Here is a 21,192-nt window from a genome sequence, read left to right as displayed (position 1 = left end):
TATAGTAAGGGGTGCAGGCAGGGCTTACATTCTCATACAGTATTTCCCGGCACCCCCTCCCCCCCATGCCCCTGTCCCATTCGGGGCTTCAGCTGCAGAGCAGGGTCTCAGGGCTTCAGCCCCACGGGGCATGCCAGGACTCGGGGCTTCCGCCTCATGGGTTTGAAACTATTTACCAGAGCTCTGCTCCAGACAGTTCTATCTGAATTTAAGCCCTGGGTGCAGGGATGTTTTAGTAGTATCCAGAGAGGGTGACACCACCCCCCTAAACTCTTTAGAGCAAGGACTCTGTTTACTATATGGGCACACAGCACCAAGAGCAATTGGGCATTGGGGTCTCTAAGAGCTATTGTAGTAAAATTACTGGCTAATGGGGCTTTTGGCAGAAAGGTTTTACCAGGACACTGTCCATGGCTCACTTTCCAGACAGGTCAGTGGAGCTACATGATTTGCATCAATTGACTATGTGACCGTTTAGCCCAGTGGCAGATCTGGTACCTTGTGTGATTGTGTCAGCAGACTTCTAGTAATTTTGGGTAGCTGCTGGTTTGTTTGTTTAAAGTAACAACCTCCTCCACCCAGAAGCCCCCTTCCAGAACCTTTCAGAATAGAAAAGAATTTAGACGAGAGCTTGCCAGTCACCACTGAAGAGGGATCCAAGCGGCAAAATTAGGATCTAGAAATGCATTTTCAAAATTCCCGAAGCTCAGGCATGTTTGGAGCATGGTATTGATTGTAAAATTAGGATCTATGGTCTACCTTTCCAAAAATGACTAGTGATCTTGTTCGCCTCTGTTGTTCGATGCCCAATCTGAGACTCTTAAGAGACTTCCTGATTTTCAGCAAATGTTGAGGGTCTTGCCCTCTTATAAACACGCCCCTTTAAGGTTAACATCTGATGTTCAGTACCCAAAATCACTAGTCACTTTTGAAAATTTAGGCTTAAACCTTTATAAAATTCTGGAGTGTTTGTTTCAGGCCCATCTCTAATTGCCATCTAGACATTCAGAACTTGGCCTCCCTTTTTTGCATTCCTGAAACACGTTCCATGCAATTATAAAAAGGGTTTTATTGATTGGTATGATATCTACAGTTCATGCTTTGGTGAGAATACAGATTCCTTTATATCGTTAGCATGCAGTTTAAATGTGGAGGGTTTAGATGGCCTTTGAGCTTCCCAAGTCCCCCAGAAGCTCACCTGACCCTTGTTCTCTGCCTTGTCCAATGAACCCAGCTGGTATTTTGGCTTTTGTGGAATTCAAATTCACCGCCAAGATTTTTTTAAAAATGGGACCCCAATCTGGGCTGGGGAAAAGGGATGTTTCAAACCAAAACAATTCAAGGGGATTGATGCTTAGAGCAGACTGAGCGTTGCTACCCTGTGAGTTCCTCAAGAGAAAAGGGCAAACTATTGTACAGGCAGAGAGTGCCACACTTAACAAATGCAATTAACCACAACAGGAAGGCACAGTAGGAATTTGCAATAAGGGCCAGTCTGGGCAACTCCTTTCATTTGAGTGCGACATCTGACTGGGCTCACACACAACCATGAAACCAGCTTTCCAGAACCAGATTGTCTGCCTTAGAGCAAAAGCTCACTGAACCAGAGTGAATCCTGCCTGGTATTATAATGTCAAGGCGGGTCGCATTATAGTTACAACTGGCTCTGAATGCCACTTCGTTAAACTGTAGCATTCTTCACCTGCAGCCAAGCAGCACATGGAAAAAAAGGTATGATCCATACGTTACGAGCAGTGATAGCAAAGCTGGATTCCACAGGAGTTGAAAGTAACAAGAACGCTTTTCCTCTCTGGCTATGCCTGTTGTACTGTCTCCTCCTGGTACCTGCTGGTCACCTGTAAATTCATTTGGTGGAGCTTACGCAGGCAAGGACGCTCAGAGACTGATACTACCCCAAGGAAGCTGCCACCCAAGATCTGCCCTTCTGCTACCTGGACTGTAAAAGGTTGCTATGTTGTGCCAGAAACTTATAACTTTCAACTCAGTGCAACTGGGAAACGTAATGCTCCTGCAGCCTTGAAATTCCACTCGTCCCACCCGAAGGGGACAAAGTTCGGCAGGAACTCAGTTATCCAGTGCAAACACCCTGCAGGAAAAGGTGGAATTTTAAACTGTAAACCCTGTATATAATGGAAACCACTTCAAGCCGGGGGTGCGGCAGCACCCCCATGCACTCCTAGTTCCAGCACCTATTGGTACTTTGGTTTGGCTGGCTGACAGGTCAGGGACAACCCCCCCTCCGCATCCTCCATCTGTGAGTGCTGCTGCCTGGTAAATGCTTCACGTTCACATGGCTAACTTGTGCCTGGTAAATGTTTCATGTTCACATGGCTAACTTTGTTTCAGGCACCTGTCGATCCATCCCTGTTGCTCAGCCACATATGCTCCTTTCGCTTTGCCCACCGAGGGTGTTTGCGTCTATGAATTAAGAGTTAATACAAAGAGGAGAGGTTAGATTTGGATCTCCGGCAAAAATGCAGAGAAGCACCTCACTGACTTCCATTGGCAGCCACTTTGGTGGCAGGCACTCTATAAAGGTTATAGAGAAAGATGAAGGATAGGATACAATAGGAATGGTCATACTAGCTCAGACCAGGAGCCCATCTATCTGGTATCTTGTCTCTGACAGTGACCAGTACCAGCTGCTTCAGAGCAACCTTCAAGAAATTTCCTTCATGGACAATTCTTGGACGAGCTTCCCTTAGCAGCAGTTTCACCCTAACTCCAGCAGTTACTGGTTAGCTGGTACCTAGAAGCAAGAGGGTTTATAATCCTTATAGTTGATGTAATGCAGTTGTTCCGGGTTTGACACCACTGTTACAGAGATCAGAAACTGGCCCACGGTCTATCAATTAAAAAACCCACAGTATGAAGTCTCACTTGCACTAAAGATAATTGCACTCATGCTAAAGCCACTCTGCCACGCTCTTGCAGTTCAAAAGGGCCGTAGGATAAATGGGAATCAGGTTTTATATAACTATTGGCTTTTTTTTTTTTGACCAATTCAGCTTGAAACATCCTACTGGCAGGTTCCAGCTAGAGGGTGACACCTGACCACATCATCGGTCAATAAGCTCTGTTGGTTTTCCAACATTCTGAGGAGGGAGGGGAAGTGTGGGGCTCGAAAAACTAGTCTGCAAACCTTTGAACCACACAAATCTCCCCCCAGGCAATTCCCCTTTATAAACCAGCTCCTACATCTTGCTAGCTACATAGAAGCCTGCAGTGTGTTTTAGGAGGATAGTCCCCTGAAAGTTCAGCAGTAAGAGGAGACCAGTAAATACAGGATGTAAAGTTGCAGATCCTCAGCTGGTGTAAATCAGCATCATTCATAAGAACATAAGCACATAAGAATGGCCGTACTGGGTCAGACCAAAGGTCCATCTAGCCCAGTATCCTGTCTACCGACAGTGGCCAATGCCAGGTGCCCCAGAGGGAATGAACAGAACAGGGAATCATCAAGTGATCCATCCCTTGTCACCCATTCCCAGCTTCTGGCAAACAGAGGCTAGGGATACCATCCCTGACCATTCTGGCTAATAGCCATTGATGGACCTATCCTCCGTGAATTTACCTAGTTCTTTTTTGAACCCTGTTATAGTCTTGGCCTTCACAACATCCTCTGGCAAGGAGTTCCACAGGTTGTCTGTGCATTGTGTGAAAAAATACTTCCTTTTCTTTGTTTTAAACCTGCTGCCTGAAGTCAATGTAGCTACACCCATTTACACCTGGTGAAGTTCTGACCCATAGATTATAGCTATTTTTCCGTTAGAATTTTCCTCTCGCCCTTCCTCTCTGCTCCTCTCTTCCACAGTCTCTCTTCAAATGATCCCCATCCTGTCCCATGGCCTGTTCTGTTTTTCCACACTACATCTGAAAAACCTGAATTCTCCTCCTCCCCCGTCTCTGATCCCTTTACCACAGTTCCTCCTACACAGAACATGAACTCCAAAACCATCCCAGCTGGCATCAAACTTTCAAATCCAATGCATTTGAACAGAGACAACTTGAGTCCCCTCTGCTCAACCCACCCATGCTGGTGGGAGCCGCATGGACATGCGTGCCGCAAGACAATGGCGGGGAATCATCAAGAGAACCGTTTGGCTGGTTAGAGAGAGAACCGTAGGGGTTTTTATAGGACAAAGCAGAGACCTGCCTCCATACTGGTGTGACCTGATAGGCTAAAAGGGGTAGCATCTAGTGGGTGGAGTTAATGACACATCCCTCCTACTCTGGCAGGGAACCCTGCACAGGCTACTATTGTGCCACCCATATTACGCTATTGCAGAAGCCAAACAAACCATCAAGCCGCGTTAAAACGAGAGTGAACCCCTCCCACCAGCCTGGATTACTGGAGCAGGTGTGCTGCTGCCCTGAGGACTGGAGGAGAGCACGGGGAAAAGGGGGGGGGTTAAATCTCAATGACGGCAGCACGCCTCAGGCAGAGGGGGGCATCCGGGGGCACCGCGTTCCGTTGGATCTCGTTCCCATCCAGCCGCAAGACCTGGAGCTTGGAAAAGTTCATGACGTCGACGACTGTGCAGAAGCTGCTGATGGAGAATTCTGCAGGGAGAAAAGGAGACAGAGCGCTAAGAGACAGAGCCCACGACTCGCTAGCTAGTGTTCAGACAATCCTGCTAGAAAAGAGCCGTGCCTAGGATAGATCCGGACTAACAGCACCATGGGTAGTAATAGTCATAACAGTGGACATGACTAGAACGCCTAGGCACTCTGGTAATATACTTTTTTGGACAGCGCAATGTCTTGCTCCATAGTGCAGGCACAGGGCCTTTGAAATTCAGTTGAGAACCATTCTGCCCCCTTTGCCCCCCCACCCCTCCAAAAATCCCTCCCATAACTGAAAACCACACTTGGGCTATCTCAGTGGGGTTTGGAACATGTAGTACTTTGAACCAGGGCCAAGGCTTTCAGAACTGAGTAATGATTTTGAGACAACCTTCAGGAGGCCTGATTTTCAGACAGTGCTGACTGCCTGCTCTCTGCAAATCAGGACCCTTAAAGTTGGGCACCCAACAAACGGAGGCTACCAAAATCACTAGCCATGTCTGAAAGGGCAGAAAATGCCCCGGCCCTGATTCTCCTCTCATTTATTCCTGTGTAAATCAGGAGTCACCCCCCTGAAGTCAATGGAGTTACACTCGTGTAGCTGAGGGAGGAGTCAGACCCTGCCCTCCTGTTAACCTTGGGAAGGGGACTAGATTGCAGAGCAGGGCTGGGTCTATTTTCCTTACTTCTAGCAAGATCTCTCTGCTAGCAGTGAAGGGGGCTGCTGTGATCCCAGCTGAGCCACTACAGAGCCACAGCAAACCTTGAAAGCCCCCTGTTGTATTGTGGGAGAGGGTGTGTTTTGGAGAGGGGCATGCTACAGCTTTACGTGCAGCGTTTGGGAAGGAAGAGAGCAACCAGGGGGCAGCAAAGCTCCAGCACTTGGCGGAGACTTAAAAAATACCTAGCCGGGGAGAGAGAATTCCTTAGCACAGATGTTCCTTGTTTAAAGCTGGGGAGGTGACTGCGCTGCTCACATGCAGACTCAGGAGAACAGTGAGACTCCATTTCTCCAGCACCACACGGGGACAGGGGGCCGGGAATAGGCATTGAGCCTCCCCCTGGCCCTCTGTAGCTCTTTCACAGGGGGCGTAGCCCTGACTAATGGTAAGAGCAGGGAAACGTGAGTTCTATTCCTGCCTCTGCTACTGTTTCACCACGTGTCTTTGGTCAAGTCACTTCATCTCTCACGGCCTCCATTTCCCTGTTATTTCTATTACAGCAGCACAGTGTTGCCGTACGTACTGATAAAATGGACTTCCATATAAGTGCCAAGTACACCATTACAGAGAACTTTGAAGTACAAGTATGCTGTGGAAATAGAACTGATGTATTTATAAATACACGTACAAGTTCTTTCAACCCCCGTATTATAAAAATTAAGCTAATTCTTACAATAGCTGATCTGTTTTTTCTTTGGACACTGGCCCATCACGGAGTTGTTGCTCCAGAAAAGTATCCCTACAAAGGGGCCTTGTATTCTGGGCTTTCCCCAGGTGCTATGAACAAGTCTCCCCATTGCAGCTGGGCCGGGGAGCAGGTCTCCTGCTGCCGGTTGCATTGACCAATCAGAAACGAAGGTGAGGGGGGCAAGGCTGCCACCCTCCCTGTGTAGTGCGACAGCAGGGCCAGAAAAAAGCCCTGGCAGCTGGAACTCAGGGCTTGAAACCCTAAGCTGGGACGGTGGGTTCCGGGGGCCAGCCAGACTCTGGGACAGTTGGGAGGGACGGGATGGTTTCCTACAGCTATTCTGAAGAAGTATTTGCAGATAAAAAAAGTTATTGATTCTTTAAGTACCTTTAAAATGTACTTAAATTCAAGTACTAAGTACAGAACATTTAAAGTACTTAAATACTAGTCTGTAGAGTACCTGAACCTACTTACCTACATGGGAACATGCTCCAACCAAGATCCAAGCCCCATTGTGCTAAGTACTGTCCATACATATAGTGAGAGACAGCCCTTGCCCTAAAGAGCTTCAGAAGACAAGACAGTGAGTGGGTGAGAAAGTTAAATGACTTGCCCAAAAGTCACACAGCTCGTTAGTGGCAAAGCCAGGAGTCAAACCAATCTCTCTCCAAACCTAGTTCAATGCCACATCCATTGGTCCACACTGCCTCAGCTTCAGTCATTAGGAGATGTAAAGTTCTTTGAGATCCTTGGATGATGACACTAAAGACAAAGTGGTATTGTCCATCGGAGACGAGTCACAGGGAGAATGTTTTCCGTCCAGGAGATCACAACATCATTATCTTAAAAGCTCAGCAGAGGCTCCAGGTCTGGTTTAAAATAAAACACTGCCTCTCGATTCTGTCGATCTGCAGCATTCCTCATTCACTACAGGGAAATAAAGCTCTTCAGAGAACCCCATTGAATTCTTTCAAACTCAGCTGAAAAACCAACCGTAAAAATGAATGACCAAATAAACACAAGGGGTTGAGCGCCAGCATGATTTAACGCCATCTAGGTGCAGACTCAACAATTGCACATGTTGAAAGCAAACATTTGGGAGTCTGGTTGCGTTTTGCATGTCTGTCACTTCCCAGTGCAGGGCTATGCATTTCCCCTAAAACAGTTGATGGCATCACTAACACTTAATTTAAGTAAGTGATGCAGGCAGCACGGCTTGTTGCTCAGGTTTCTCTGATATTACAGAGCATCCTGATCGCAGGGCTTGTCAGGGGAGCGAAGCAGGAATGGATTTTTCCAGGCATTCAGCTTAAAAAAAAAATGCTCCGTTTGTTTTCTTATTTCAGTGAATTTCGCCCTGGTGAAAGATGCCAGGTTGGTTCTGGAGATGAAAGGCTTCTGTTTAACCACAGAACCTGGGCAGCACAGGAAATGACAGGGCAAGCTTCCCACACATGATGCTTCCACTCACCTGGAGGGGCCCCTTTTGGGGTGTCTGTCTTAAGTGCTTATATGGCCCCCATAACTATAGTAACTGAGCACCACACAATTTTTAAAAAATGGATTTACCCTCCCAACACTGGTGGGCAGTGCTCTTATCTGCATTGTACAGATGGCAAAGCAAGGCAAAAGAGACCAAGGGTTTGTTGGCACATGAAAAATAATCCAGAAAAAGGTAGGATGTGAATTTAAAGCAGATTAACTATTCCTGATTCACTCCATGTGTGGATGTTCTTATTCAGAATAGGAATGCCTTATTCTGAATTAGCATAATCCACTTTGGAGGTAAACTGAAATAAATAGGAGTTAGGCACCTAAATACCTTTGAGGATCTGCATGCAAGCTCTTTGGGGCAGCGCTCTCTTACCATGAGTCTGTGCAGCCCCTAGCACACTAAGGTCCTGATCTCGGTTGAGTCTATAAGCAAGACAATAATAAATAGTAAGATGAAACCCCTTCAGGGTACTGAACATCCTTCAGAAAATAACATTAATGACTTATGGTTAGCAATGGACCCAGTCTGGATTCGAAGTGGTGACTGTCAGGCGAAAGGTTCCCAAACCCCCCAAAATAGCACATTTAGAATCTCAAACAAGATTTTTCCATTTGCCTTTGAGGGGAGAACCAAATATTGAACAGGAATGTTGCTCCCGTGACTTGGATGGTTTGGAGAGAAATCTAGACGCTGACATGAGACTTTCCGATGTGAAAGAAGCTGCCCATTACATCCAAGCTGCTTTGGGTGATCCAAGGTTTTAGAATAAACGGGTCCAAAGCAGAATTCCCTGATGGTGCCAAATTGGAGAAATTTTAAAGAGACGCTGATGGCAAAAGTTTAGTGGATCCCAGAAAGGAGGGATAGAGAGCGAGGCAGACAGAAAGGACCAGACAAAACCAAGCATCTTTTCTTCTTTGCATGTTTCTTCTTGGGATCCTCTTAATGAAGAGTCATCTATGGAACTCAGTAACCTTTGTGTACTGGTTACTGGAGCCCACGATATGGGTTGCTTCAGTTACATGCTGTCACGGACTGAAGGCTTCCTCCTTCCTGTATTTGTTCCATGTGTATTTGTCAAGGCTCCTTCCCCACTCTGAACTTTAGGGTACAGATGTGGGGGCCTGCATGAAAACTTCTGGGGGGAGGGATAGCTCAGTGGTTTGAGCATTGGCCTGCTAAACCCAGGGTTGTGAGTTCAATCCTTGAGGGATCTGGGGCAAAATCAGTACTTGGTCCTGCTAGTGAAGGAAGGGGGCTGGACTCGATGACCTTTCAAGGTCCCTTCCAGTTCTAGGAGATGGGATATCTCCATTAATTTGGTAACTACCAGCTTAGATCTGGTCCACTGCCACCACTCCCAATGTGCTAATTCCCTTCCCTAGGTAGCCTTGAGATACTCTTCACCAATTCCCTGGTGAATACAGATCCAAACCCCTTGGATCTTAAAACAAGGAGAAATTAACCATCCCCCCTCCTTTCTCCCACCAACTCCTGGTGGATCAAGATCCAACACCCTTGGATCTAAAAACAAGGAAAAATCAATCAGGTTCTTAAAAAGAAGGCTTTTAATTAAAGAAAAAGGTAAAAATCATCTCTGTAAAATCAGGGTGGAAAATAACTTTACAGAGTAATCAAACTTAAAGAGCCCAGAGGACCCCCCTCTAGCCTTAGGTTCAAAGTTACAGCAAACAGAGGTAAAAGGTAAAACCTAGTAAAAGGTACATTTACAAGTTGAGAAAACAAAGATAAAACTAACACGCCTTGCCTGGCTGTTTACTTACAAGTTTGAAATATGAGAGACTTGTTCAGAAAGATTTGGAGAGCATGGATTGATGTCTGGTCCCTCTCAGTCCCAAGAGCAAACAACCCCCCAAAACAAAGAGCAGAAACAAAAGCCTCCCCCCCGCCCAAGATTTGAAAGTATCTTGTCCCCTTATTGGTCCTTTGGGTCAGATGCCAGCCAGGTTACCTGAGCTTCTTAACCCTTTACAGGTAAAAGGATTTTGGAGTCTCTGGCCAGGAGGGATTTTATAGTATTGTACACAGGAGGGCTGTTACCCTTCCCTTTATAGTTATGACAGTATTGGAAATAGATGGAGATGTTATTAACTAAGTAGCCAGCATGCAAGCTACAGTTTAGGGTTGCATCCCCTCTCCAGTCTGGGCCTGCAGAGCTTCCATTGATGGCAGTTGGTTTCTGGGAACCAATAAGTGACCTTAGGAATGGAAAAAGAGAGGTGGGCCACAAAGACTTTTCAACCAGGAGATGCTGCCCCTACAGGTGGGATTTCTGCTGTGGCTAGTGACAAGTGGTGTAACGGCCGTATCAAAGTCATAGACAGCATGTATGAGGGGAGTCCTCTGAATGAGACCTCACACAGCACCTGGTGTCTCTTGCGACATGGTACACTACTGTCCCACTGAGCCAGGCTAATTCCTTGGCTCTGTTGCTTTCCATTCAGCTGTGTGCACGCTACATTGCACAGGTGTCTGGAAACTCCATAGCCCCTTAGAACAGTGGCCCCTGGCGGGCCACGAGCAGGTTTCAGGGGGTCTACCAAGCAGGGCCGGCATTAGACTTGCTGGGGCCCAGGGCAGAAAGCCGAAGTCCCATTGCCTGGGGCTGAAGCCAAAGCCTGAGCAACTTAGCTTCACAGGGCCCCCTGTGGTGTGGGGCCCCGGGCAATTGCCCTGCTTGGTACCCCCTAACGCCGGCCCTGGCTTTTATATGCAGAAAAACAGTTGTTGTGGCACAGACGGGCTGTGGAATTTTTATAGCATGTTGAGGGGGCCTCAGAAAGGAAAAGATTGAGAACCCCTGCCTTCGAATGTAATGTGCACCGGTAAAGAGGAAGCCGACAGAAGCTCAGCATTGAGTAGGGCAGGGGGAGCCTACAGCAGCAGTCATCGAAGCCTGGAGATGCCAGTCCTAATGGAGAACCGCTGATCAAGAAAGACTATTTATCCTGTGCCCAAATCTCTGATCTGGGATGGCTCAGGGACTGCCACAAGTGAAAAGCATTTGCTAACTGTTCCAACGTGAGCAGATATAAGAACCCCTGTGACAGCACAGACCCTGTTACCCCCAGCCCCATCTGACCCCAGCACAAACCCCATCATCCCACCCTGATGGAGACCCTCCATCAGACATTTGCTCAGGCTTTAGTGTCACTATCACCCAGGACACCCCAGCTAAATCCACACTGGAGTTTCTGGGCCAGTGCAGATGGATTTAGTTCCTGTGCCGAGGAGGCTGCCGGAAAGGCCAGGCAGCAGTTCTCACTAATTGTCTGTAATGATGATGCATGCTGGGAGCAGCAGGGTGGAAGAGATGCACTGTGGCGCTTTAGCACCCCAGAGAGGGGAAAAAGAAGAACAGGAGTACTTGTGGCACCTTAGAGACTAACAAATTTATTAGAGCATAAGCTTTCGTGGACTACAGCCCACTTCTTCGGATGCATATAGAATGGAACATATAATGAGGAGATATATATACACACATACAGAGAGCATAAACAGGTGGGAGTTGTCTTACCAACTCTGTCTTTCAATAGTCTTACAACTATCCTTGTAACAAACCCCGATGCCAACTCTGTCCACATATCTATTCAAGTGACATCATCATAGGACCTAATCACATCAGCCATACCATCAGGGGCTCGTTCACCTGCACATCTACCAATGTGATCTATGCCATCATGTGCCAGCAATGCCCCTCTGCCATGTACATTGGCCAAACCGGACAGTCTCTACGCAAAAGAATTAATGGACACAAATCTGACATCAGGAATCAAAATACTCAAAAACCAGTGGGAGAACACTTTAACCTGTCTGGTCATTCAGTGACAGACCTGCGGGTGGCTATATTACAACAGAAAAACTTCAAAAACAGACTCCAAAGAGAGACTACAGAGCTAGAATTGATATGCAAACTAGACACAATCAACTCCGGTTTGAATAAGGACTGGGAATGGCTGAGCCATTACAAACGTTGACTATCTCCCCTTGTAAGTACTCTCACACTTCTTATCACACTGTCTGTACTTGGCTAGCTTGATTATCACTTCAAAAGTTTTTTTTTTTTTTTTTTTTTTTTCTCTTAATTAATTGGCCTCTCAGAGTTGGTAAGACAACTCCCACCTGTTTATGCTCTCTGTATGTGTGTATATATATCTCCTCATTATATGTTCCATTCTATATGCATCCGAAGAAGTGTGCTGTAGTCCACGAAAGCTTATGCTCTAATAAATTTGTTAGTCTCTAAGGTGCCACAAGTACTCCTGTTCTTCTTTTTGCGGATACAGACTAACACGGCTGTTACTCTGGAACCAGAGAGGGGAGCGTCACTATTTTTGGCCTCCGGGCCGGTAATGTCAAGCAGCCAGTGCTCCAGCCCAGGAATGGATACAGGATTAAGTTAGGCAGAAGCCCAGATGCTAGGGCTACCATATGTCCGGATTTCCCCGGACGTGTCCGGCTTTTCAGTCTATAAATAGCCGTCCGGGGGGGATTTTTTAAAAATCTAAAAATGTCCGGGATTTCACCCCGGTCGGCTATTTGTAGACAGAAAAGCCGCGGCCAAGCGCCGCTGCGCACCCAAAGCCCCTTCCCGACTCCCCCCATCCCCTGCAGCCTTACCACGCTGTCCCGCCCCGCAGCTGTCTTCCCCCTCCTCCACTCCCCTGAACGCTCCGCCCCCTGCTCCTCCCCCTCCCCTGCTTCCCGCGAATCAGATCTTCGCGGGAAGTCTGAAAAGAAGCAGGGGCAAGCGGGAGGCAGCAGCAGGTAAGCTGGGGCGAGGGTGGGGGGAGGAGAGCTCCGGGGAGGCGCGGCCCTGGCCGAGCGGTGCCCGGCGGCCCCAGTGGCTCTGGCCCAGCTCGGGCCCCAGCGGCTCTGGCCCCGGTTCCGGCCGAGCGCACCGACCCAGCCCCGGCCAAGCACCCCCGGCCCGGCCCGGCCCAGCTCGGGCCCCAGCAGCGCCGACCCTGGTTCCGGCCGAGCGCGCTGGCCCAGCCCCGGCTGAGCACCTCCGGCCCGGCCCCAAGCCCCGCAACCCCGGCCGGAGTGCAGCCCGATTCCTGGGCTCTTTAAAGCCGGCCCTGGTCAGGGGACAGGGAGGGGGTGTTGGATGGGTCGGGAGTTTAGGGGGGGCTGTCAGGGGGGCAGGGGTGTGGAGAGGGGTTGGGACAGTCAGGGACAGGGAGCAGGGGGGGTTAGATGGGTCTGGGGTTCTGGGGGGGCTGTCAGGGGGCAGGGGTGTGGAGAGGGGTCGAGGCAGGCAGATAGCAGAGGGGGTTGGATGGGTCAGGAGTTCTGGGGGTCCTGTCAGGGGGCGGGAGCAGTTGGATAGGGCATGGGAGTCCCCGGGGGTCTGTCTGGGGGCGGGGGTGTGAATATGGGGTGGGGGTGTGGATAAGGGTCGGGGCAGTCAGGGGACAGGTAGGGTCGTAGGGGGTTCTCAGGAGGGGGCAGTCAGGGGACAAGAAGCAGGGCGGCTTAGATAGGGGTGGGGTCCTAGGGGGCAGGTAGTGGCAGGGGTCCCAGGAGGGGGCAGTCAGGGGACAAGGAGTGGGGGGGGCTTCTGAGGGGGGGCAATCAGGGGGTGGGGAGTGGATGGGGGCGGGGCAGGGGCGGGACTAGAGCGGGGCTCCTCCCCCCCCAGTGTCCTCTTTTTTGCTTGTGGAAATATGGTAACCCTACAGATGCATAGACACAAGTGCCCTTCATGGGCCAAATGCAAGCTGGAGTGAACTGGTACAACTCCCATGAGTCAAATCAGTTTTGGTGTAAATGACAGCGTATGGTACGAGGTGCATGTAAGTGGCAAAGTAGCAAACCTTGTGCTGATCTGGCATTCAGAAAGCAGCCATTGCCCATGCAGGTAAATGGGAAGGTGCACCTACACCATTACCCATATTCCCAGAGTTAGCTTCAGGTCTGGTGTAAGCAGACACAATCTCCATTCGGTTTAATAGGAGTTGTGCTCACTATTCAGGTCTGAATTGGGGCCCCACAGACTTGCACGCCCACTGAGTGCCAAAAAGTGGCATAAGTTACTCCACTTTGCCACTTACCCCTCCTTCCGGACCAACCCTGTGTCATCTGGACCCAACTCTGCTCCCACCCACACCATTGACTTCAGCGGAGTGACTCCCCATTTACACCCATGTAAGTGAGAACGGAATCAGGTGCATCACTTGCACCACAGTTTACATCCCGGTGCAGGGAACCAAATGTACATCTCTAGGATTATTCATCTGTGCACCAGCGTGAGGGGGAGCAGAATATTGTCTTTCGCCTGTCATGCAAAGGATGAGTTTCTTTCTGTTCTTTTCACACCTTTTCTGTTGTGCTTTTTTGCTCTTTACACAACAAAAGTTTATATAAAGAAACCACATGGGCGCACAGCTGGGTCCCAAATAACTGTGTTTACTCGATGTACACAAACACACCAGACCTAGCCACCTACACGCTGCTGCTCTCACTGGCTTCTAATATAGTGAGCACCACGATAGTGTTCTCAAAATATTTAAAGGGATACTATCCTATTCTTATACACTATGCTTTCTTATGTCTTCTTCTCTCAGGGGCATCCCCCATTCTCAGTGCAGCCACATCACTTATACCTTTGTCATCTGACCTCTGACCATTTAATTCAGCTAGTATTTTTTAATCATTAATATATCTCAATCTCGAGATTTCTTCACCTTTAAATTCTCTGTGGAGTTCTACCTCAGCTTGCAGAATTTAAAAAGATAATCTCACAGACACGAGCAGGGCCGGCTCCAGGCACCAGCTGAGCAAGCTGGTGCTTGGGGCGGCAGATTGTTGGAGGCGGCATTCTGCCCAATCCTAGGCTGGGTCTACACTACCCGCCTGAATCGGCGGGTAGAAATCGACCTCTCGGGGATCGATTTATCACGTCCCCTTGGGACGCGACAATCGATCCCCGAATCGACGCTCTTACTCCACCAGCGGAGGTGGGAGTAAGCGCCGTCGACGGGAAGCCGCAGAGGTCGATTTTGCCGCCGTCCCTACAGCGGGGTAAGTCGGCTGCGATACGTCGAATTCAGCTATGCTATTCGCGTAGCTGAATTTGCGTATCTTAAATCGACTCCCCCCCCCGGTAGTGTAGATGTAGCCCTAGGGTGGCACGGCCGCTTTTTTGTTTTTGTTTTTTTGTTCTTGTTCCGCACCGGCCGTCCTGTAGGGGGCGGCGGCGTGGAGAACCAGAGCGCCCTACAAGCAAGTCCTCTTCCTTCGACCGGAGCGGAGCCCTCATGGCAGGTGGCAGGCGGCAGCGCAGCGGGAGGGGCCGCGTGGTAGCGCCCCTGCTGTAGCCCTGGCCACCCCCTTCTCTCTCTCTCCCGCCTGCTCACTCCCCCTCTCCCCCAGCCTGTCCCCCTGCACCCGCGCTCCATCCGTGCCACAGGTTTTTGGTTTTTTTTTTTTGCTTGGGGCGGCCAAAAAGCCAGAGCCGGCCCTGGACTCGAGAAAGACTTCCACTGAGCAAAAGGATAACACCTTGCACCTACCAGAGCACCATGCATCCCAGCATCTCAAAGCACTTTACAAAAGTACCATGTAGATGGGGCAAACTGGGGCAAAGAGTAGGGAAGTGGCTGTCCTAAGGCCACACAAAAAATCAGTGGTAGAGACAGCAATGGAATTTAGGTTTGCTGAATCCCAGCCCCTCTGCTCAGGCCATTAGACCAGGCTGCTTCCAACAAACAGTGCCAGAACCTGGCTCCCCATCTCCCTACCCCTTGTCCTGACCATTTGACACTAGGATCCCCTAGCATCAAGAGGGTGCTGTTGGGAGGCTGCTCACCATTGATTTGGTTCCCTTGGAGGTAGAGGTTCTCGAGGTTGGTGCTAACCCGGGGGATCTTCTGGAGCCTGTTATAAGACAGATCCAGCTCTAGGATGCTGCTGGTGTTGAAGGTGTTGGAGGAGAGCCCATCATTGGTCAGGCTGTTGTGAGACAGCCTGATATAGAGCAGCTTGGGGGACACTTTGAAATACTCATCAGGGATGGTGTAGATGTAGTTGTGCTCTAGGTAGAGCTGCTCCAAAGAGCTTGGGAGGCCATCGGGGACCTTCCTGAGGTGATTGTAGCTCAGGTCAACAAGGATCAAGGACTTTAACCCTTTGAAAGATGCTCCTATATCATGGATCTGGTTGTGGCTGAGATACAGGGCAGTAAGGTTCTCCAAACCTTCCAGAGCATTGGATGGGATCCTGGTGATCTGATTGTAAGCCAAGTGGAGTTCTCTCAGGGACCTGGGCAGGGGGCTGGGCATCTTGGTCAGGTTGTTGTTATCCAGATACAACCTCTCCAGGTTCTTGAGCTTGGCAAAGACCCTCTTGCCCATCTTCTCACTGGTTATCTGGTTGCCATGCAACGCAATCCATTCCAGCGTTGTGGCATTGTCGAAAGCCCCCTCTTGGACGGTGGTGATCTGGTTGTTCTGGAAGTAGACGTACTTCATCCTGGAAGGCACAAAGGGAAGGTACCTCAGGTTGCGGCTGTCGCAGTACAATGCCGTGGAGAAGTTGGGGGGGCAATCGCACTCCTGGGGGCATTCCCGGGAAACGGGCTCAAGGAGGGGCTCCGCAAAGGGGGACCCAGGTGGGACATAAGGGTATTGGGGGACCTCATCCTCGTAGTATGGCATGTAGTTATAGGACAACGCCTGGCTGCGAAGGTACTGATGCAACCAGTACATATCTTCTTCATCTTCATACTGGCCCAGGGAGACCCCACACAGCCCAGCTACTATCAGGACGGAAGCCCAGTGCATTGTGCAGAACCTCATGGAACCTGTATGGAAGTGGGAAAAATATGAGCAACTTTAGGTCAGGGACAAGTGACTAGAAATAGGAAGCAGGAGGGAGTTTATCATGGGGAGGCATGGAGCCTAGAGCATTGGAGAGGGAATCAGGAGACCTGGGTTCTATTCCTGACTCTGTCACTGGTTTTCAGGGTGACCTTGGACAAGTAACTTCCCTTATTTTTTTGTCTCAGTTTCCCCATTTTTAAAATGGGGATAATGACACTGACCTCCTTTGTCAAGTGCTTTGGGGTCTGCTAATGAAAAGTGCTATAGAAGAGCTAGGCATTGTTTTACCATTGAGGGAGGTGGCCCTTGAGTTGCAGTAATAGAGAGAGATGGATCCAATTCACCATCCTTTCATTTGCTTTTCGTGAACATTCATGCCAGTGACATTTTGATCATGATAATTTATTTATTATGAATAACAATAATAATAATTAATAATTAATAATTTTATTATTACAGTAGTGTCTATAGATGCTACAAATGAGATTGGAGCCCTATTGTGTTAGGAGCTGTACATTGTAAGAGTTCCTACTCCAAATATTTATAGACAAGAAGTACACAGGATGGAGGAGAGACAGAGACAGCAGGTCAGTGACAAGCTGAGAAGAGAACCCAAGATTCCTGACATTGGTCACTTAAGTCACAAGGTATTGTTTCTGCTTCCTTTTTGGGTGACACCTAAAGAGCTTCCAAGCAATCACTCATAATGCAAATCTTTATACAGGTCCATGTGCATTAAATATATTTGCAATTAGACCCCATGAGTAGCAATTGTTTGAAGTGACAAATAGTCAAGATGAAACCCAGAGGCTGAAGTAACCATTCATCATCGACTTTTGCATAGCAAACACATTTATAAAGATCAAAGTCTATTCATGGATAATTTGCAAGCAGAAGAAAAGGGGCTAAATTAGTGGCATGAAATTGTTGCTGTTAATATTTCATCAGGCTGCAGTCACAGACCCTGGCACTGGATGCAATGAGACAAAAGCTGTTGACTGGGCAGGAGGGGTGGCCTGTTGGAGAGGGTTTTGGATTGGGACTCAGGAAACCTGGCTTCCATTCCTGGCTTTGTCACCGACGTCTTTCGTAACTTGGACAAGTGACTTAATCTACCCCACGCCTCAGTTCCACATCTGTACAGTGGGGTTAATAGTGTGGAATCATAGAAGCAGGGCCGGCTCCAGGGTTTTGGCCGCCCCAAGCAGCCAAATAAAAAGCCGCGATCGCGATCTAAAAAAGCCGCGATCGCGATCTGCAACGGCAATTCGGCGGGAAGTCCTTCACTCCGAGCCGGAGTGAGGGACCGTCTGCCGAATTGCCGCCGAATACCTGCACCTGCCGCCCCTCTCCGGAGCGGCCGCCCCAAGCACCTGCTTGAGAAGCTGGTGCCTGGAGCCAGCCCTGCATAGAAGATTAGGGTTGGAAGAGACCTCAGGAGGTCATCTAGTCCAACGCCCTGCTCAAAGCAGGACAAACCCCCACTAAAACATCCCAGCCAGGGCTTTGTCAAGCTGGGCCTTAAAAACCTCTAAGGATAGAGATTCCACCACCTCACTAGGTAACCAGTTCCAGTGCTTCACCACCCTCCTAATGAAATAGTGTTTCCTAATATCCAACCTACACCTTCCCTACTGCAACTTGAGACCATTGCCCCTTGTTCTGTCATCTGCCACCACTGAGAACAGCCGAGCTCCATCCGATTTGGAACCCCCCTTCAGGTAGTTAAAGGCTGCTATCAAATCCCCCCTCACTCTTCTCTTTTGCAGACTAAATAAGCCCTACCTAAATAATACTGCCCTACCTTCCCATTAATGACAGTAGGTTTTGGCACACCATGGCCATGAGGGCCGTATAACCACCCACACAGTGGCTTACATGCTTTCCTGAAGGGAGGGGATAATGACCCTGCTGACCGAGGCATCTTCCAGTACATACCAGAAAGCGCTTGATCAGCATTCAATGGCCTGGCCTTATTGTCATAGAATGACCAGCATGATGGAGAGGGGGCTGCTCCCAGAGGGTTCCAGCTACTCTGAGCATGGTGTGAGTCCAACTTATTGTTAAGGTCTGCTCTGCAGAGGGAAAAGGCTGCCCTTTGTGCTTACAGCACTGGCCTGGGATGTAAGAGACCGGGCTTCAACTCCCACCTCTGCCACAGTCTTCCTGCGTCACCTTATCTCGCTCTGGGCCTCAGTTCCCTATCTGGAAATGGGGATAGGAATAACACTTCCCATTTTTTCTCTGTCTGGTGTATTTAGACTGTCAGCTTTGTGGGACAAGGACCGTCACTGCCCATATGTACAGCGCCTAGCGCAAGGGGGCCGTGCTCTTGGCTGGTGCTACTATAATCCAAGTAAGAGTGGAAGATCAGAGGTCCCCTTACAGGCGTGCCCAGGCCCTTGCAAAGCTGTGAAATTGGTGCCTGCTGGACATTGTGATCTAGATTTGCTGCCCCTGCAGACAGCCTGTCCAAACTGGGCCTTTGGCGGGGGCGTCCCCAGACTAATTATCACAGGAGGCCTCTGGGTTACGTGTAGCAGGCCTGACAGCATCCATAGCCCTGGCTCAGACATACATACAGAACAGAGCTGCAGGAAGGGGGGGATATTTATAGCTTCACCCCTAATGAGGAATCCTGGCGCTCCAAACAAAGAGGGTACAGTCCTGCTCTGAGCCAGACTGCGCATCGCCACCTAGGCACACTGCTGGCTGGCAGGCTGCTCGTGTGGGAAGAAAAGAGGGATTGAGACACTCCATGGCTGGGCTCTTGGGTTTCTTCCATTTTCCATACGTACAGGAGTTCCGGCAGTCGATGGGGCCCATGAAACTGAGTCTGTGTGGGGTGCAGGAGCTTGGCATGCAGGCTGCTTCAGAGAGCAGCTCTCCTCCTCCTCCCATTCCAGGGGTACCTCGATGGGTAAAATACTAGTCCTACTTCCCGATAAATGGGCTTCCTCCACCCCCACTAAAGACCATCTTTCCCACTGTATAGCACCATTCCTAGGGAGTCTGACCTCTCTATTTGGCACAATTCCTAGGAGTTCTGTCCCCCAATTTGGCACCATTCCTAGGGGGTCGGTCCCTCCATTTGGCACCATTCCTAGGGGTTTGTCCTCTAATTTGGCACCATTCCTGGTGGGTCTGTCCCCCCTATTTGGCACAATTCCTAGAGGGTCTGCCCCAATTCCTAGGTCTCTCCCACTATGAGGCACTGTTCCTAAGGGGGAATCTCCACTATCCACTATTGTTCCTAGGGGGTACCTTCCTGCAAGTACACACCATTCTGAGGCGGTCTTTCCCTCAATCTACCCGTTCCTAAGGAGTCTCTCTTGCATATACAGCACAATTTCCCTCTGTCCAATGCCAAGTCTACGGGGTTTGTCTCTCAACCTACAGCCCCCTTCCTATAGAGAGCTTTCCACTGTCCAACCCCATTTCTACGGTGGGGTCTGTATCCCTTTCATGTGTAGGATAACACAAGTTTAACTTCTTCATATGTCAGCATGAATAAACTGGTCCCAGTTCCACTGGCTGCTAGTCTAATTGGGATTGTGCTGCATAGGGCACCTTGCTGGAACAACCAGAGTCAGACAGCATGAGCTTCATCCATTGCCACCTTCTCACCCTGTTAATCAGGTAATAGCCCTCATCTAGAACCGAATGCAGAGCCAGGTAGATGTGCTTGGTGGAGGAGGTGGTGGTTGGGGGTCTGGATACTAGAGTCTGGCATGAAGGAAAAAGTTCCTAACTGTCAGGGTGGTTAAACATTGGAATAAACTGCCCAGGGAGGTTGTGGACTCTCCATCTCTGGAGATATTTAAGAGTAGGTTAGATCAATGTCTATCAGGGATGGTCTAGACAGTATTTGGTCCTGCTATGAGGGCAGGTGACTGGACTCGATGACCTCTCGAGGTCCCTTCCAGTCCTAGAGTCTATGAATCTATGAATCTGTCTGTCTAGCTTGTCTCACTCTTCCTTGCCAGGAATTTAACAAGTCACCAAAGGAAAAAAAGGGCATTGTTAATAAGGACAAAAGCTCCCCAGTAGTAACCAAAGCAGCCCTTGAGGCTCAGACCTGTGCCATCCATGTCGTTGGCGTGTGATTCACATGGCTCCCTGTGTCAGCGCCGTGCCACCGGCATGGCGAGGGGGTTGCATTCCCTCTGCGGTACAGGTATGCAAACAAATAAAAAAAAAAGGCAGCACAACCCATGATAAATACAGAAATCGACTTACCAGACTCAGAGTCCCTTTTCCAAAGCCTCAGTGTTCGTCTGCCTGATCTCCTGTGTATTAAAGAGCATGTGTATATCTCAATTTGCCAGGGTTGGTGCCCGCCCCGCAGTCCTGATCAAATATTGTGCTTGCAGGTCATGGGCACTGCAGGGTTTTTCTTGTGGAGTGACCTCCCAGCGGCAGACAGTTTGCAGACCCGAGTGAAGATACCCTACCACTGCCTGACTTTATAAACAACCTGCTTTTTCTCTCTCCTCTCTCTCACTCTCGTGTCTTTCCTTGCAGAGGCTTTGGCAGTTTCCAGCCTCTCTCTGTTTAACAAGTTAGTGGAATCGTGGGTGTTGTTTGGAACAGACTTTTGCTAGGTCGCCTGCGTTTCTCATCAAACAGAGATGATGAGGCCGCTTTAAAAAACAACACAGGCTTTGGGTGGGGGGAGACGCTGAGGATGAACGGCTTAGAAACAAAGCATCTTTCATGTTTTCACTGCGGGGGGAGAGATGGCAGAATGGCCCACAGGCTGCATCCCTTGGCTCTGGGTCACCAGCAAACCTTGATATTTTATTATTCTACTATTAAATAGGAATGTATCATAGAAATATTTATTCTAATGAA

At 49.2% G+C, this 21,192-nt stretch overlaps 1 protein-coding gene across 2 annotated transcripts; it reads right to left on the bottom strand.

Moving 5' to 3' along the window:
* Window positions 1-1,049: 1,049 nt before the first annotated feature.
* FMOD (fibromodulin) lies at window positions 1,050-20,806 on the bottom strand. Of its 2 annotated transcripts, XM_054026806.1 has the most exons (3): window positions 20,578-20,806; window positions 15,327-16,319; window positions 1,050-4,584 (listed from the first exon to the last, which is right to left on the bottom strand). In XM_054026806.1, the coding sequence occupies exons 2-3, from the start codon at window positions 16,312-16,314 to the stop codon at window positions 4,433-4,435; spliced, it is 1,140 nt and encodes a 379-aa protein (XP_053882781.1). In that variant the 5' UTR covers window positions 16,315-16,319; window positions 20,578-20,806; the 3' UTR covers window positions 1,050-4,432. The 2 variants fall into 2 exon arrangements, with proteins under 2 accessions (XP_053882781.1, XP_053882780.1); XM_054026805.1 differs by lacking the exon at window positions 1,050-4,584 and having other exon boundaries at window positions 15,166-16,319.
* Window positions 20,807-21,192: the final 386 nt, after the last annotated feature.

This window comes from Malaclemys terrapin, chromosome 4 (genome assembly GCF_027887155.1).
Source record: "Malaclemys terrapin pileata isolate rMalTer1 chromosome 4, rMalTer1.hap1, whole genome shotgun sequence".
Taxonomy (NCBI): Eukaryota; Metazoa; Chordata; order Testudines; family Emydidae; genus Malaclemys; species Malaclemys terrapin.
This window is presented reverse-complemented; position numbering and strand designations above follow the sequence as displayed.

What these genes read in the sequence shown, in the direction of transcription:
- FMOD (XM_054026805.1), bottom strand. Translation starts at nt 16,314, where the DNA reads ATGAGGTTCTGCACAATGCACTGGGCTTCCGTCCTGATAGTAGCTGGG.